General features: G+C 32.5%; 1 protein-coding gene across 1 annotated transcript; it reads left to right on the plus strand.

The window, feature by feature from the left end:
- The first annotated feature begins 1822 nt into the window (after nt 1-1822).
- Nucleotides 1823-7695, plus strand: LOC129295148 (uncharacterized). The gene is made up of 9 exons (XM_054933624.1): nt 1823-2076; nt 3954-4341; nt 4818-4877; nt 5039-5121; nt 5367-5431; nt 5520-5553; nt 6563-6633; nt 6819-6957; nt 7322-7695. Exons 2-8 carry the CDS (start codon nt 4029-4031, stop codon nt 6907-6909), a joined length of 717 nt encoding a protein of 238 aa, XP_054789599.1. The 5' UTR covers nt 1823-2076; nt 3954-4028; the 3' UTR covers nt 6910-6957; nt 7322-7695.
- The last annotated feature ends 8902 nt before the right edge of the window (nt 7696-16597 follow it).

Genomic DNA, 16597 nt, shown 5'->3' on the forward strand with positions numbered 1-16597 from the left:
TTATCCCTCAAGTTTAATTTTTTTTGATTTAGTTTTTTTAAATTTACTTTAGTTATCAATTTGAGACTTATCATTCAAAGATGAGGTAATGCAGTTAAAATTTATTGACATGGATAGGAAATATTGATAATAATCTTGTACATTTATAAAAAGAAGTGCAATTATTTATGCCGGGGAAAATATACTTAGAAATTTAAAAAAATAATAATGAAATTCTTTCGAATTCTATATATGATAATTTAGTTTTTCAAAATGTCATAATTTTACTGAAATTCTTAGAGCTGTCTTTGTCAATAAATTGTATATTGAAAAAAGAATATTTTACTCTTATAGATAAGTTGTGATTTCTTGTTCAATTCTTGCAACTCTTTGAATAAAAGTTGCAATTCTTTAAACAAAAGTTGTGAATGGAGTTTGTTATTTTGAGAACCTGTTTTTCAATAATATAAATTACACTTGATGAATTATGATTTCTTGTTCAAATCTTGTGATTTACAAAAGAAAAAAATTATTCCTTAAATAAAAGTTGTGATTGGTGCTTATTTTTTAATAATAAAAATTATATTTGATAAGTTATAATTTTTATTCAACTCTTGCGATTTATAGAACAAAAATTGTGATTATTTAAATAAAAATTATAATTGAGGCTTGTTATTTTTAGTACGGATCAAATGATTTTTTTTACTTTAAAATTTATTAACATAGAAGTTCTTAAGGACTTTATTGAAATTATAGCATTTCAAAGGAGCGAATTATCATTTATATAACTTAAAGGGATTTCATTATCATTTTTCTTAAAGATTTTTTTAAAAACAAAAGAACAAAATGTAGTATAAGGGATTAGATTGATAAACATTAGATTAATTTGTGGACAAATTTATTCTTATTTAGCTACATATACATAGATCGCTAAATGACTAATTCTTTTTTGAAAATGACTATTTTAGTTGTATTTTATTGATAACCAAATTTGTAAAAGGAAACTAGTTATTTTCTATTATGTTTTAATCAATAACCTAACTAAAATAGTTAAGTCTCAATATAAAATAGTTATTGAAAGTAAACATATCATTTTATTACAAAAAAAGGCCACATTTAGACAAGTCATTAAATACTAAATAATAATTAAAAAATTAATTTATACTCATTCTATTTAAAAATGTATGACATTTTTAATTAAATCTTACCTTCCAATAAAATAGTTACCTATGTTTAAACTAATCATATTTTTTCATATTTACTCTTGTTAAACACCCCATAATAAATGTAAAAGTATTCATTAATAGGGCATTTTTAAAAAAGACAATGATTATATCTCGAAAGATTAAAAATGTCTTATAATTTTAAACATTCAACTTCTTAAAAAATATCTTACATTCTGAAATGAAGGGAGTAAGTCCTTATAGTTTCTTCTAATTTTGAATTGGGTCTTTATAATTTATTTTGTTTTAATCAAACTTTCATTATAATTTGAGCTATTAGAGATGTTAATCTTTGAAATTAATAATGAATTATTAACTTCATCGTTAATAAAAATTCTTTTTGAGTTTATAGAAAATTTGATTTAATACTTTTTAGCCAAAAATAAGAAATTAATTTAATACAATATTTATATTTTTATTAAAAATTATATATATAGACTTAATTTATTAAAGAAAATTATAAGAATATAAAATATATTTTTTAATAAAATAATACTTAATTATCATTTATATGTTTTAGGATTATTGTTTTGTTTTGTTTTTTTAAATGACAATACATTAAATAAAAAAAATATCCATATTTAGAATTTAGAAAATGACTAGTGGAGGCAATGAGAGGCAGAGTGGGCGGGAGCTAGAGCGAGAGTGTGAAAGATATGAGAGGCTTATCTCGACGCTCCGCTCTGAAGCCTGAGCCACGTCGTCATCTCGCTCCTCCGAACCCCACCTGGCCACCTTCGAACTAAGTTCACTTTTACCAGCGCCGTCGGACCAGTATCGGGCTTCGACTCCAGTTTCCTTGCTTCTCTTCACCTCGTCTTCTCTCTGTTCACCTCTTAGTTCTCACCGTCGGCACAATTATCTCTTCATCTAGGTCAGTGTTTTGCTCTGTTTATCTCTTCATGGATCCGTTCGACCTCCTCAATGAGGACGATTGAACCGGACCAGGTTTAATTAATGATCCTTCTCTATCAATTACGAAAATTTTGTCTTTTGTTTATCCTTTGGTGTTGTTGTGGGAGGGGGGGTGGATGCTACACTTGATTCCAACTCATGAACGCATGCCACGTTCGCCTTTTTCCTATATTTTGTGATTTTGTGATTTTTGAATTAGGTTCTCTTTCATATTAATTGGGCAGAAAGTAGTTGGACTAGCAGAGTTTCATTTTCTTCGGTTTATAGTCTCACTGCCTTTATTTTATCCGGTAATGGTTTTCATAATCTATTAAACCATATAATTCGCCTTTGATGCTGAGAAAATTTTAGGCGTTTAGAATTCGAAGTCTCTTGATCATAGTAACTGACTTGAGTTAGTTATGAGGTTTACATGAATTTTTGCTCAGATGAAAGAGTAATTATGACGATTGGTATTATCTGAGTTTTCATATCTTTTCTGTATCCTTATCTTATATTTCCCTTTTCTCATCAAAGATGAACCGGGGAAAAAAAAAAAAGCTAACTTGGCCTCAAATTTAGGAAAGATATCTGAAACAGCCCATCATGAAGGTGTTTGTTCTGGAATTTATTTGAATGCTGAAAATGAAATGAGAAGAATATTTGAGAGTAGTAATCAAGCTTGAGGCAATTCTAGGCAACCCTAATGGTTGATTCTTGGACCCCATAATCTTAGAAAGACTGATTTTGTCCTGCCAGCCGTCCAATTTCATGGTTCTTTATATGTATGGAATGCTTGGAAACAGAGGATGGATGCAATTTCTTTATACCTAAAAGCATATATAGTTGCTAATTTCAAAGCACAAAACCTTCAATGCCTATTATTTAATTGATCTCCCCTGGTTTGTCCCTTGATATTTGCTTTAAATATCTTTCAACATTGCCGATCACTTCTGATAAGTCTTATATATATATATATATATATATTTGAGCATGAGCCATTTGGTGGTGACAAAAGATTGGTGTTACTTAAACTACATGGCATTTCCTGCTTGCTATATGCTGGTTGACATGATGTTGATACTAATTTGAGGTGCTTAATATGATACCCTATCCTTCATAAAATTTGCCTTACATGTTTGATCCATGATTATAGTGTTGGAGTCTTTATTGTATAAGCACTATGCTCAATTTTAGTATTAGTTTGGACATTGTTGATTTTTAATTTCTCAAGCTATTATATTTTACTTGATTTTTTCATTTTGAATTTTTGATGTGATCTTTGTATTTGATTTTTGTCCTTCATTGATGGTGTTGGATAATGCATTGTTTGATGTCTGCAATCTTAAAAAATGAAGCCGTTACGGTTCATTCATCCCATGTTTAACGGCATCATATCTTATTACTCTCAAATGGATAGTTTTTTAATATGCATTTTAAATTGATTCCCCTTACATTCAAAATCTTTACAATATATGATTATGTAGATTAATTCATGTAATGTACTTGTGTCTCTTGATTAGTCTTTTAAGGTTAGAGAATAGAGATAATGTAACATACATTTGATACATGTAGGATTATGTAATACACATTTGATATAATGAATAAGAGAATAAGTATTCTCCCCTATTTCTTACTTTTACTAGGTTGTGTATATATTTTATTATTTTTATAACTGAATTCATGTTTTCATTTTATATATAGCATTGATGATATTAACATTAATTTCATGGAAATGAAATTAAATGAGAGGAAAACGACAGCTCAGATTTGGATGATGTAATAAATACAGTTCATTACGATCACATAAATGTGTGGTTTTCCTTCCTCATTTCTTTCCTTTTTTTTTTTTATCAGTTTTGGTTCCAACGCCGCTCTTGTTAAGAAAGTGAAGAGCAGGATTTTGGTATCTAGGATTGCTGTGAATTCTATATGGCTGTCATCAGGAACACCAGCAGAATGATCTTCAAGGAGATATTGGACCCCTCCCCTATACTTCCGATCTCTTCTCTGTGCAGGCTTCCTAAAAACCCAGAAATTCATTTGCCATTAGCTTGTGGAAATGCTGTTCTTCCGTTATCACGACGCTGGGTTGGTTCCAGTGCTATTCGATTTGCAGCTTCAGATGCTGATGGTGGGGGGAAGAAAGTATCAGCTCGACTCTCCCAGGTTCAGCAGCTCCTGCAAGAAGCTGAAGACCGAGCTCAGGCATTTGATAGCGGGCCTACTCCTAAAATCACATTGGGTGAGTGATTTCTTTTCTTGCGATTACCTTCTGATTAATTGCTGCAAAACTTAAACTGATATTTGTATCAATCCAAATTTTCTCTTAATGTATAAATTTCCTGCAAGATCTTATGTGCAATATTCTAGAGATATCAGTGGAATTCTATTTTCTTTGAAGCAGTATGCCTTCTTAAATTTGGTGTTGCTCGATGCTTATTATAGTACTTCTGCATAAATTTCAATTTGTAATAGTTTTTCTGCCACATCTAGGTTTTTCAACAGTTAGAGTCTATCCTTATCCCAGGACCCTATTAAGAAATTGTCCATTGATATATTTATTCTGGGATTTTGATAGCCACTGTCTTCTTTTAATGAACATAATGATGCTGCAGTTTAGTGGTTCATCATGTTTTCCCCCCTCTTTTCCCTCTGTACCTAGCTTGGTTTATATCAAGAAAATGGTATAGATTTTAAGTACTTTGTTTTTTGTTTCAGATCATGTCGTAGTGAGCTTTGCAAGAAGTGGGGGACCTGGAGGTCAAAATGTAAATAAAGGTCAGTTTAACAGTATTTGGCTATTTGCTACTTTGCTGGAACTTATTCTTAACTGTTGCTAGTAACTTTGCATCAAAATTGCTATTAATTTCGTCCTTTTGTTTTGCATCCCGTACTATGAGATGTTTCCCATTTGTTGCTCGTTATTGTTGCTTGGACAGTGAACACCAAGGTGGACATGCGGTTCAATGTTAAAAATGCATATTGGTTAGGTGACAGGATCAGGGAGAGAATTATGCAAATGGTTTGTTGCAACAGATCTCTTTTGTTTTGGTACAAAACAATGGAATGTTCAATTTTCATAAATCTTAATATTATACATTGAGATGTGTATTTAAGTGCGCATGTGCACGTGCATGTATGTGGTTGTATCTTTTCATATTCTGCTTACAGCGGATAGTTAAACTCTTTATCTCATGGATTCATAAGTTGATTTCTGGATCCTATTTTTCCTCAATTCTTGATCTAACTTTAATATGTCTTGAGCAGGAAAAAAATCGTATTAACAAGGATGGGGAACTTGTGATTTCCTCAACAAAAACTAGAACACAAAAGTTTGTATCTTCCCTGTTATTTTATTTTATTTGTGTTTCCCTTGTATGTTGCAAGAGAAGTTATCCTGATTCTACCATTCTTTCTCAGGGGTAACATTGAGGATGCTTTGGAAAAACTTCAGGTGATATAGAACATTCAATATTAGACTTCTATCAAAATTGTTCAAAACTTTGCATTAGCATCAAACTTTGTTATGCTGGGGACATTTGCAAATAAACATGCTTCCATATATCCTCTTCTCCCATCATTAACTTGATAAAAAAAGAAGAGAAGAAAAACACGAGTTCAATGAGACCTTTGAAACGAGATGGAAGCTGTACAGTTAATGTCAGCTGGTTAAGACAAGAGTTCAACTTTCTGAAGTGAGGACCTGGTGGAAGAATGTAGGATAGGGAAGTAATTTTTAAATTGGTTTTTGATGGAGACTAGTTAGTATGGGATACTAAGTCTCACATTAAGTAGTATGGGGTGCTTAATGGGATATTTAGGTGGGTTGATCCTCCCACTTTAACGGCTAGTTTTTGGGATAGGGTTTCCTATCCCACTTTGGTGCCCATTGATTAATATCAGAGTCTAGTTGTCTGCAATTTTGAAGAGAGCTAACCATGGAAGGTTTTAACTAGTAGGAGGCCAAGTTAAGTGTTATGGAGTGCAGTCACCGGGATGTTGACTCTCCATGCAAGGGGGCCAATTGATAGAGACTTGGTAGTATAGGATGCCAACTCCCATGTTGAATAGTATGGAGTGCTCAATGGGATATTTAAATGTGTTGGTTTTCTCACCTCAATAGCTAGCTTTTGGAGTAGGGTTTTCCATCCCACTTAGATATCAATTAGTTTTTTACTTCTGTTTACTATTCATTGATTTTTTAAGTCCTTCTGAACTGGTCGCTATATGGTCCTTGCAGTTTGCATTTTTTTTTAATACATTTCTTAATTATAATTAGTTTTACTTGTTATTTACTTCTTGTGAGCAAGCCTATAAATCCATTCAGAAACTGATTATCTTTCCTCATCCTACCTTGTTAGGATCATCAAAGAAGAATTTTGTCTCTGTTAACCCCCCCCAAAACAACCGAAAAAAGTTTTTTTAAACTTGGTAATTTTGTTGTTGTCTAATGGAAAAATCAGGCAATTATTGATGCTGCCGCGTATGTCCCCCCACCTCCTTCTGAAGAACAAAAGAAGAAAATTGCGAAGATGTAAGAGCAGTTCTGTTTTTAAAACTTCTGAGTCTTCAAGTTACAGTGACATGATTTCTTTTATTGCTAGCTATGTTGTTGTTCTTGTTGTTTTTTTTTTTTCTTTTGGGCTTAAAGTTACATTAGTGCTACTCTATGTTGAAGGGCATGTAACTGATTTGTGGCTCATGTGTGTAATTTTGAAGGGCTGCTATTGGAGAGCAGAAACGCCTTAAGAGCAAGAAAGCGCTCTCAGATAAGAAAGCATTTAGAAGAAGTAAGGATAGTTGGGACTAAGTTATGTTATGGAATACCAAAATCTTGCTGTTCTTGATCATTTACCTAGTAAGTTCACTATCATTGATTGAGCCTCTTTGTTAAGTGTTTCCTCTGGTCCTTATTACAAGGCTCTTTTAGGTGCTTCACCGGAATTAAAAAAAAAACGACAGTTGATTTATTAAATATGTCTTAAAATGAAACAATTTCCAACTTTACCTTTGGTAAAAATAGAAAAAGAGAAATACATAATATACAATGAGATATAAAATTAAATTTACAATAGCGGTAAAAGTGGAAAATGATAGTAAATAATCTTCCATGTGCCTTATATTGAGGACTAAATACTTATTTTAGAAAGTGCCTAGGACCGGAGGGAGTACACTATTGTTGAATATGCTTTCTCTGTTGTTCATTAATGTGTTTAATCTAGGTTGCAGAGCATGAAAGCTCAACCTTTTGATGCTATAATTGTACGTGAGATGAGCAATTTAATGTAACGAGGTGCAGCTCAGAAGCATAACCCAACGGCCAGCTTGCTGGAAAGGACCTCAATGAAGTTTCATTCTCAAATTTAAATGCTCTGATTTTTTCTTTTTGGTTGCAATTGTGGATATATACAATGGGATAATGCTTGCCGCACACATTGGGCACAGAACCAGAGAGAATAGTGCAGCTTGACAGCTTTAGATTTAGGACTCAGGATACACTATACATTGTTCATTAAAATAGCTACTTGTTTCTATGGTTTCAATAGTGTACCATGTGTACTTTATAGTCTATCGAATTTGAAGATTAACAGCTCAAGATTGCCCTACTTAAATGTTTTCTATTGTTTTACGTTATTCATTAAATTAACTACTTGTTTCTATGGTCTTAATTCCTTTCCACTGTTTGATCTTTGGTGAGAACAAGAAGTGAAAAGTAGCTATGACTCTAGCCACGACAGAACATGTGTTTGGACATGACTGATTTTTCATGGCTTGGACATTTTCTTTTTCCAAATAAATGCATAGCTGCTTGTTCTTCTCGAGAAAAGGCAGGAGCATGAGCAAAAGGATTTGACCTGCTGTATCAAAATTTTTGTTAAATGTGGATGGTTAGTAGATTCTTGATTTCCTCTCATGTAAATTTCTATTCAAGGTAGATGAGAAACGCTTATCTTTGACGCCAAATGGCAAATGGCCGCTTGCATTGAATTTTTGTCTTATACATGGTTTAGGTGAGTTGGGTTTTATTTGCAAGGTCAAAGACATGCTTCCAGATATAAAGAGCACTTTTAGAGGTATTTACAAATCAGTCATCAACAAGATTCTCATGTAGGTAGCAGGATTTGAATTCACAGCCTTATGAGTTTTGAATTAAATCTTTACCAATTATACTAGTTTTTATTAGTTGTACTGAGCTCAAGGGGAGGAAAGAAGTAAAAGGGAGGCATTGATGGTTGTAATCTTCATCCACTGATCACGGTAATGCAGGATAATATAATGTCATTTGCATGCTTCAGTAAATCTTCTTGGTCTTGCTACTATTACTCCTATCCTCTGTCAAACACCACTATCCAAAGAACGAGGAATGAAGATAATTTAACTAAATCTTTTGCCTCTCACCGGTATCGGCAGTCAACCATGAAATGTAAAAAGATTAAGGAAGGAAATATATATATCTATATATACACACACACATATTCAAAAGATTTTGACCCAAAAAGATGTGAAGAAAAAGAAGATATACTGATAAATTACCGATTAGTTTCGGACGTTCTTAATATCAAAACTAAACACAACTATTTCTCAGCGGACGTTGTTCAAGATAGGCATACATAACTTCAAAATCTTGGAAACATGATTTGTTTCTAATGTCTCTGTACAAAATTTTGCAAGTCTCTTAAAGTTCTCAGAACTAGGCCTTTGCAGATATCCTGGCAGCCTTTTTTCTTTTCTTTTCTTTCTTTCTTTCTTTTTAGTAAAATTTGATTATTTTTATAGTATTATTTTACTTAATAGTTTTTATTTATTGTATTTTTTTTTATGTTTGTTATGGAATTTTTTTTATGATTTAAATTTTTCTAATATTTTTTAAGTTTATATCATGTAAAAATGATGAATAATTGTTAAATACATGTAATTTGAAAAATTATTACTTTTAATTATAATATGGATAAATTGACTTACTGACTCAAAAAAATCTTATATCTAAAAAATATAGACTTAATTTTTAAAAATTTGAAAATATGACGGGTTCATGTTGATATACAAAAAATTTATTATTGATATACAAGAAGTTTATTATTAATATATAAGGGTTTATCATTATAAATTTAAAAATTTATAAGGGATTCCATTGACAAATATAATAATTAATCATGATACAATATATAATAAATGTTGAGCTATTTTTTTTTATTTTGGTTATATAATATGGACTATATCTACAAAAGTCCCTTCTAATATGAGTTTTATAAAAAGATCTATTTTATATATTATAATTATATTTTTATTCATAAATACAATTATTTTCGTATTTTAACATTAATTTTCTAGATGAACCAAAATCAGGGTTGAACCTTGTGACCAAGTATGGACTTGGCTTCTCTCCTTTGAGAGAAGCCTCCTATGCCTCTCATTTGAGGTAGAAGAAAGTTCAGATTTATTTTTTTTATTTTTATGTTTTATTTATATTTTTTAAAATAAAAATATATAAAATTATAATTTTTTAATAAATATATCTATCAATTTGACAATCTAAATTTAATATAGATGGTTTAAATAATATTAAATTATTTTAATAAATTTACTGTTCTGTTCAGAATATATTTACACTGACCAGAATATATTTGAAAAGTTAATTTAAATTTTTTAAATTAATTTAATGTATCTATATTAAAGATGGACTTTCAGATTTATTAGTATATTTATTAAAAAAATTTTAATTTTAATATATTTTTTAATTTAAAAATATAAATAAAATAAAAATAAAAACTATTAATTTGGACCGCCCAGATTAAATCTGGATGGTCCAGATTTTCCTCTACCTCAAAGGAGAGGTAGAGGAGGCTTCTCTCAAAGGAGAGAAGCCGACTCCGGCCAGGTATCGAGTTGAGATGAAGCCGGTTGGACCATGTGCATGCCTACTTATGACCCTAGAGAACTCAAAAGCAAAGTGGCAGACCACTATTATTCCCTTTATGAAACTTCTTCATAAGAAAACCCTAACTCCCATTATGATTTCCCTCCTCCAAATATAGTTTTGATAAGGCTACCAGTCTTACCTTAAGTAGTATCGATACGAGTACGAGTGTCAGGTACGATACGATACGATACGTGGACATGGCTATTTTTAAAATTTTAGGATACGGGACGGTATATAAATAATTAAATATTAAATATTAGATGTCTAAAAACACAATTTCAAGATGTTTAATGCCATCACAAAATATAGTACAATAAATAGTCAAGCATTTAAACATTATCAAGTGGCAAAAGATAATTATTAACTTAAAATAATTCTAATCTTCTCCATCTTCATTGACGCCACCACTTCTCCTATAAGTTCTCTCTCCAAAATTGGCTCATCTAAAGATAAACTTGCAACTTCAAGATTTTTCAGCATCATCTATTTCCCAACAATCTCCACTAATATCCCACAATCTACTTTCTCCAGTGGAATACTTCTCACTCTTTCTTGAAAGAAGACGAAGATTTGAATGAACAAAAACCAAGTTCTCTGCTCTTTTTGGAAGCATCTTGTTTCTCTTTAGTAAATGAACAAAAGAGTAAGTACTCCAATTTCTTTCACAATAAGATGATAAGCATGGTTGATTGAGAAGTTTCAATGCAATCCCTTAAAGTTTAGGAGCATCAGCACCATGATTGCTCCACCAAACCTTGGGCTCTAATATCCATCTATCTTGTATGGAATCAATAAAAGAAAACTCATCTGAACATCCAAAAAATTTTGAAAATTCATTCATAACCAATTTCCTCTTTTCTTTATCTGGAAACATCCTTCTAATGCACTTTTTCCTCTCAGTTGATATTTCAGCATATCTATATGGAGAGACTCTATTCGGTCCACCTTCAAGGCATTGTGTTGTATAATACCTACAATAATATAATAACATTAATTGGAGTTGTGATGTAAAAATGATAAAGAAAAGAATTTCATGATAAAAAATAAGAATAACACACCTAGGATTCAGTTAGTGGGCAAGACAATGTAGTGGAGTGGCACTCTTTGTCCATCAATCAATGATGATGTTATAAACAATTCATAAAATGAAGAGTACTCAGAAAGTGATTTTCTCTTATGCTTATAAATTGGTTCCTTAATTTGCTCTATCATTGAATCCCACATCTCATAAATCAAATGAAGTGTGGGTCTCTCTATGTCAGTAAATCTCAACATATCACAAATTAGTTTAGTAAAAGAGAGAATATAATCAACCTTCGCCCACCAAATATCATTAAGAATTATGTCCTTCACAGTAGCAACCTTTCTAACATCATCATCTCTATAAGCATTCCATTCTTCACTAATAATTAGTGTATGAAGAGAAGTTTTGATAAGTTTGAATCTCTTTAACATCACAATTGTTGATGTAAATCTTGTTTCGATTATTGCAAGCAACTTTAATGGCATAAATTCATTAAACATGGCCAATCTTATGGAGTGATTCATGATAAATGTTTGGATAAAGACTGCATTATCCCTCACCTCAGTGATTCGACAACGTTCTCCATAAACAATTTCATTTGCCTCTGTATTTTTTGCTGCACATATATTCTTTAAGGCAAGATTAAGTGTATGCACCACACATGGTGTCCAAAAGATGTGAGAATCTTCCACTATCTTACTAGTAGATTTAAAAAAAGGTGCATTATCAGTAATTACTTGAACAACTTTATGAGGCTTACTTCCTGAACCACTTTCTTTATCAAGTCAGCTATATAAAATCTGTCTTTATACTCACTAGTTGCATCAATTACCTTCAAAAACATGGGGCTTCCATCACTTACAGCCATAAAATTAATTAATGGCCTTCTTTGTACATTTGTCCAACCATCCGTAACTATACTTACCCCCTTATGATCCCAAGTCCCTTTGATTGATTCAAGTTGCCTTTCAACATTGGCCCTTTCTTTTTGCAACAAAGTAGACCTTAGTGCATTATAACTAGGAGGTTTAAAACCAGGAATTACATTATTGACAGCATATTAAAATTTACTAATAAAATATAGGTTACGTGCCAAATTGAAAGACAAGCCAGCTAAATAGAACATTCTAGCAATTTCAGTAGTTAAATTATCTCTAGCTCCTTGTTGAAAAGCTCTTTCTATTGTATTTATTGCCCTCCTTTTTCCCTAATTGTGTTCACTTTGAATAGAGGTAGAACCCCTTTGACATAAAGGAGACAAGCTCTTAGTTGGAGTTGGCAATGGCATATATCTTGGTTTTGTTCTATTCTCAGCCTCCTTTTGAGCTTTTCACATTTCACCTAAACAACTATCATCAACTTTCGGGCATATAGCAATGCCCTTTCTAGAGATCCTCAACAAATGAAATTTAACTCTGGAATAAGAGCCATTATATTGGTTATTACAATAGTTACACTTCCAACTTCTATTTCCACCATCCCCTTCATTTTCTTGAGGAACCAAAGTTACATAAGCCTATAAAGGAGTACTCTCTTCTATCTTTTATTACTAGATTGAAATTGAGAATTCACACTTCTTGAACTACTACCGGGTCTAGAATTAAAAGCCATTGCAGGTTTAATTTTAAACAATATCCTGCAATTTTAACATGAAGAGAACTAAAAAAATTTAAAATAAATCAATGTTTAACTCAACAAAATAATGCATCTAAATAAAAAAAGTTTAAATCACTAATTCAGTATTAAATTTGAAAAACTAATCAGTTGCTCTGCCTGACTGCCTCTCTTGGTTCAGCAGTTATACTAATAAATATCTAGGAGGTAGCAGCACAACATTGAACAATAAAACAAGTGAATAAATGACGATACATGAATAACGAGAGGCAGTGCATCAAAGAACGACGATACATGAAGAACTGAATAAATTACCAAGATTGAAGCTGAATCTGAAGAACGACGAGGTCGAAGACGCCGAGGCAGTGCAGATGGTGAGGCAGCGTGAATAAACGCAAGAGATGAAGAACGAGAATGATGAAGGTCGACACAGGTGTTGAGCTACAGAGCAGAAAACACAAGAAGGGGGTTGACTGGAGCTGAAAATCTTAGGGCATTGGGTTTTCTGGAGCTAGAACTGAGTAAAAAGAAGTGAAAAATGCAAATTTTTATGTTCGCCCGTGTCTGACCTGTAACACTTGTCCCGAGTGTTATCCAAAATCACACAATTTAAATAAACTAAGTGTGGTTAAAGAGGTAATCCTAAAACCAACTTAGGAAACAAACCATTTAAATCACTAAGCAGATACACAATTGCAAAGTAAACATTTAAAACCTTTTTTAAATAAAAAAAATTTATAGGTTTTACGTATAGCACACGGAAGCAAACTAAGTGAAAGCGAGGCAAAAAGATGTTGTCATGACAGCCTTCCCGAGCCAACTTTCGGGAGGCACCGTTCTGTCATTCGATCCTTGATTGAAGAAATTTTAAAGCTCACATGTCACATTCAAAGGATACTATAAGTTTACCAAATTTTAAAATGATCCAACAGTTGGATTAAAAATTAGACATGTTAAAAGATTGGTCATTTTTGCTGTCATGACATCTTTGATATCACATCTAGACTAACTTTTGGAGTGTACCATTTCATCATCCGCCTCCAATCGGAGCAATTCTAGAGCCCACACGTCACTTTTAAATAGTACTATTACCAAATTTTAAAAAGATCCAACAGACGGATTGAATTTCGTGCATGTTGCAACATTATTAATATTGCTGTCATGATAGCAAAAGTGTTGTCATGACAACTCCTCCGGACCAAATTCCAGAGTGCGCCGTTTCTTCTCACTGGTGAACTCCCACCTTCTCATTGGTGAACTCCCACCGAGATCATGCATTTTATTCGTGTCAACCTTTCTCGAGTATTAACCACTTCAACACTCTAAGGTAGTATAACATTTATAAACCTCCTTAAACGGTTCCTTAGCCTATCTGAGGTACCTTACTTAGTTACACTTCCTTAAGTGCAACTTCTATTCTTTATGATTACAATACATGCAAACAAATTTCATTTCCAAAAAACATTGTTGTTAAACAATTAGAAAACATATTTGCACTATAATCAAAATAGTACCCTATAATCCCTTATAAAGCACATTTAATCTGTTAAAACATGAAATGCATGATAGCTAATAATATTTATTCAAAAATAGCTAAAACAAAGTAATAAGAAATATAAATTCTCTTGTTACTTCAACCCTTTGGTACCAAAAGAGTTTTTCTTGTACAAAATAGGACTCGGCTTGTTCCTTAACTTCCGAACAAATTCCACCAACAATCTCTACAACATATAAGTGATCCATATCACTTATCATGACAAATAGCATTAATGAAGACGATAACTCATACCATACAACTTGAGTTAACGAGTCATAATCCATCCTAATGGTCCATATATTAAACCAACCATTCACATAATACTACTTAACCACCAAAACCATTTATTAGCCATCACTAGGCTAATTTCCAATTTATATAATTTTTTATCAATTAAAAACCTTCACTTAATGTCTCAAACTTTTACCATTAGCCCTTATAATGAAAACCAAACCTTAATTTAAATCTTATTGAGCTCAAATAGCAAAATTATAACTAAGTCAATAAGCTTAAACCATTGAGGAGCAAAACCCAATCTCTCAGGGTTTGATTTGTGCCTAAAACACCTGTTTTCATCCAATTATCCACTCAAAATATTAGATCACTATATAGAAACTCAAAACATCCTCCCTATGATCCAAAGAAACAAAAACTTACAATAATAAAGCCTTTAGGATCAAAATCCAGAAATTCTCTCTTCCAAAAATTAAAGAAAATCAAGAGGAAGGGAAGAGAATTGAAGTAGGGAGTTTACCTATCATGTAGCCGAGCTCGCAACGGTCACAAAGCCTCTTAAATCCAAGCCTAACTCCCTCTCATTTTCTTCTCTTCTTCCTTTCTCCCGTTCGTGCGTTTCTTTTCTTGTTTCATTTTTTGCGTTCTCTTTTGCTCTTAAATTGTTGACATAAGATTTTGGAGAAAATTACAATAAAGGGCCCAACATTTTTTATTATAACACAAAAGCTCGGGTCAACTTTGGTAATTTTTCTCATAGTTAAAAATAAAATAAAACCTAACTTTTGCTTAGTAAAAATTCAAACTCTGGACTTCTATCAAATTATTCTAAATTTTAATTTAATTATAGATATTTTATTTTATTTTTAAAATAAATTCGAGTCTTAAAATTTTTGGGATGTTGCATTCTCCCCTCCTTTAAAAAGGATTTTGTCCCAAAATCCAAACTAATTCATGAATCAAAGAGAGAAAATACCTAAGAAAATAACTATGGATACTCCTTCCTCATTTGATCCTCAGTTTCCTAAGTTGCATCTTCTGGAGCTGTCCCTTTTCAAATCACTTTTACCAACCGGATTGTCTTATTTCTGAGCTACTTATCCTTAGCATCGACAATACGATCTGGTTCAGTCCAGTAAGTTAATTCTCCTGAATTTCAACCTCCTCAGGTTCTATCACATGTAATGGGTCTGGCTGGTACTTCTTCAGCTGTGATACATGAAGCACGTTGTGTAGACCTACTAACTGAGGTGGTAATGCCAACTGATAAGCCACCGGCCTAATTTTCTTCAAAACCTTAAAAGGACCCATATATCGAGGAGAAAACTTCTTAGCTCGAATTGAACATCAAACGCTCGTCAATGGGGAAACCTTGAGAAACACATGATCCCCAACCTCAAAAGACAGGTCCTTACGATGATTATCTACATAACTTTTCTATTTACTCTATGCCGTAAGAAGCTTTTGTTAGATCAATTTAATTTTCTCTATTGTCTCATCTACCACATTCGGTCCCATCATTGTCCTCTCACTCAACTCATACCAGCAAAGAGGCGATCTGCACCGTCTTCCACACAATGCTTCATAAGGAGCCATCTAAATACTGGCATGATAACTGTTATTATAAGCAAACTCCGCTAGAAGAAAATGGTTATCTTAGCTTCCCTGAAGCTCTAGAGCACATGATCTCAACATATCCTTTAATGTTTAGACCGTCCGCTTAGTTTGTCCATCCGTCTGTGGATGATAAGACATACTGAACTTCAGATCCTTGCCCATAGCCCTTTGCATAGCTTACCATAAATTCAATGTAAACTGAGGATCACGGTCTGAAACAATATCTCTCGATACCCCATGTAGTCGTACAATCTCCTTAATGTAGATCTCAGCATACTTATCAACCATATAGGTGGCCTTGACCGGTAAGAAATGTGCTGACTTAGTCAAATGATCTATAATTACCCAGATAGAGTCAAAACTAGCTGGGTTCTTAGCAGACCAGATAGAAAATCTATTGAAATATTGTCCCATTTCCATTTGGGAATCTCCAGAGGCTATAACAACCCTGATGGCTTCTGGTGCTCTATCTTGACCTTCTGATAGGTCAAACACTTACTAACATACTCTGTAACATCCTTTTTCATGCCTGGCCACCACCAATGATGCTG

Source organism: Prosopis cineraria, unplaced genomic scaffold, assembly GCF_029017545.1.
Source record: "Prosopis cineraria cultivar Desert tree isolate PC_DT_omini unplaced genomic scaffold, ASM2901754v1 PC59, whole genome shotgun sequence".
NCBI classification, from domain to species: domain Eukaryota; kingdom Viridiplantae; phylum Streptophyta; class Magnoliopsida; order Fabales; family Fabaceae; genus Prosopis; species Prosopis cineraria.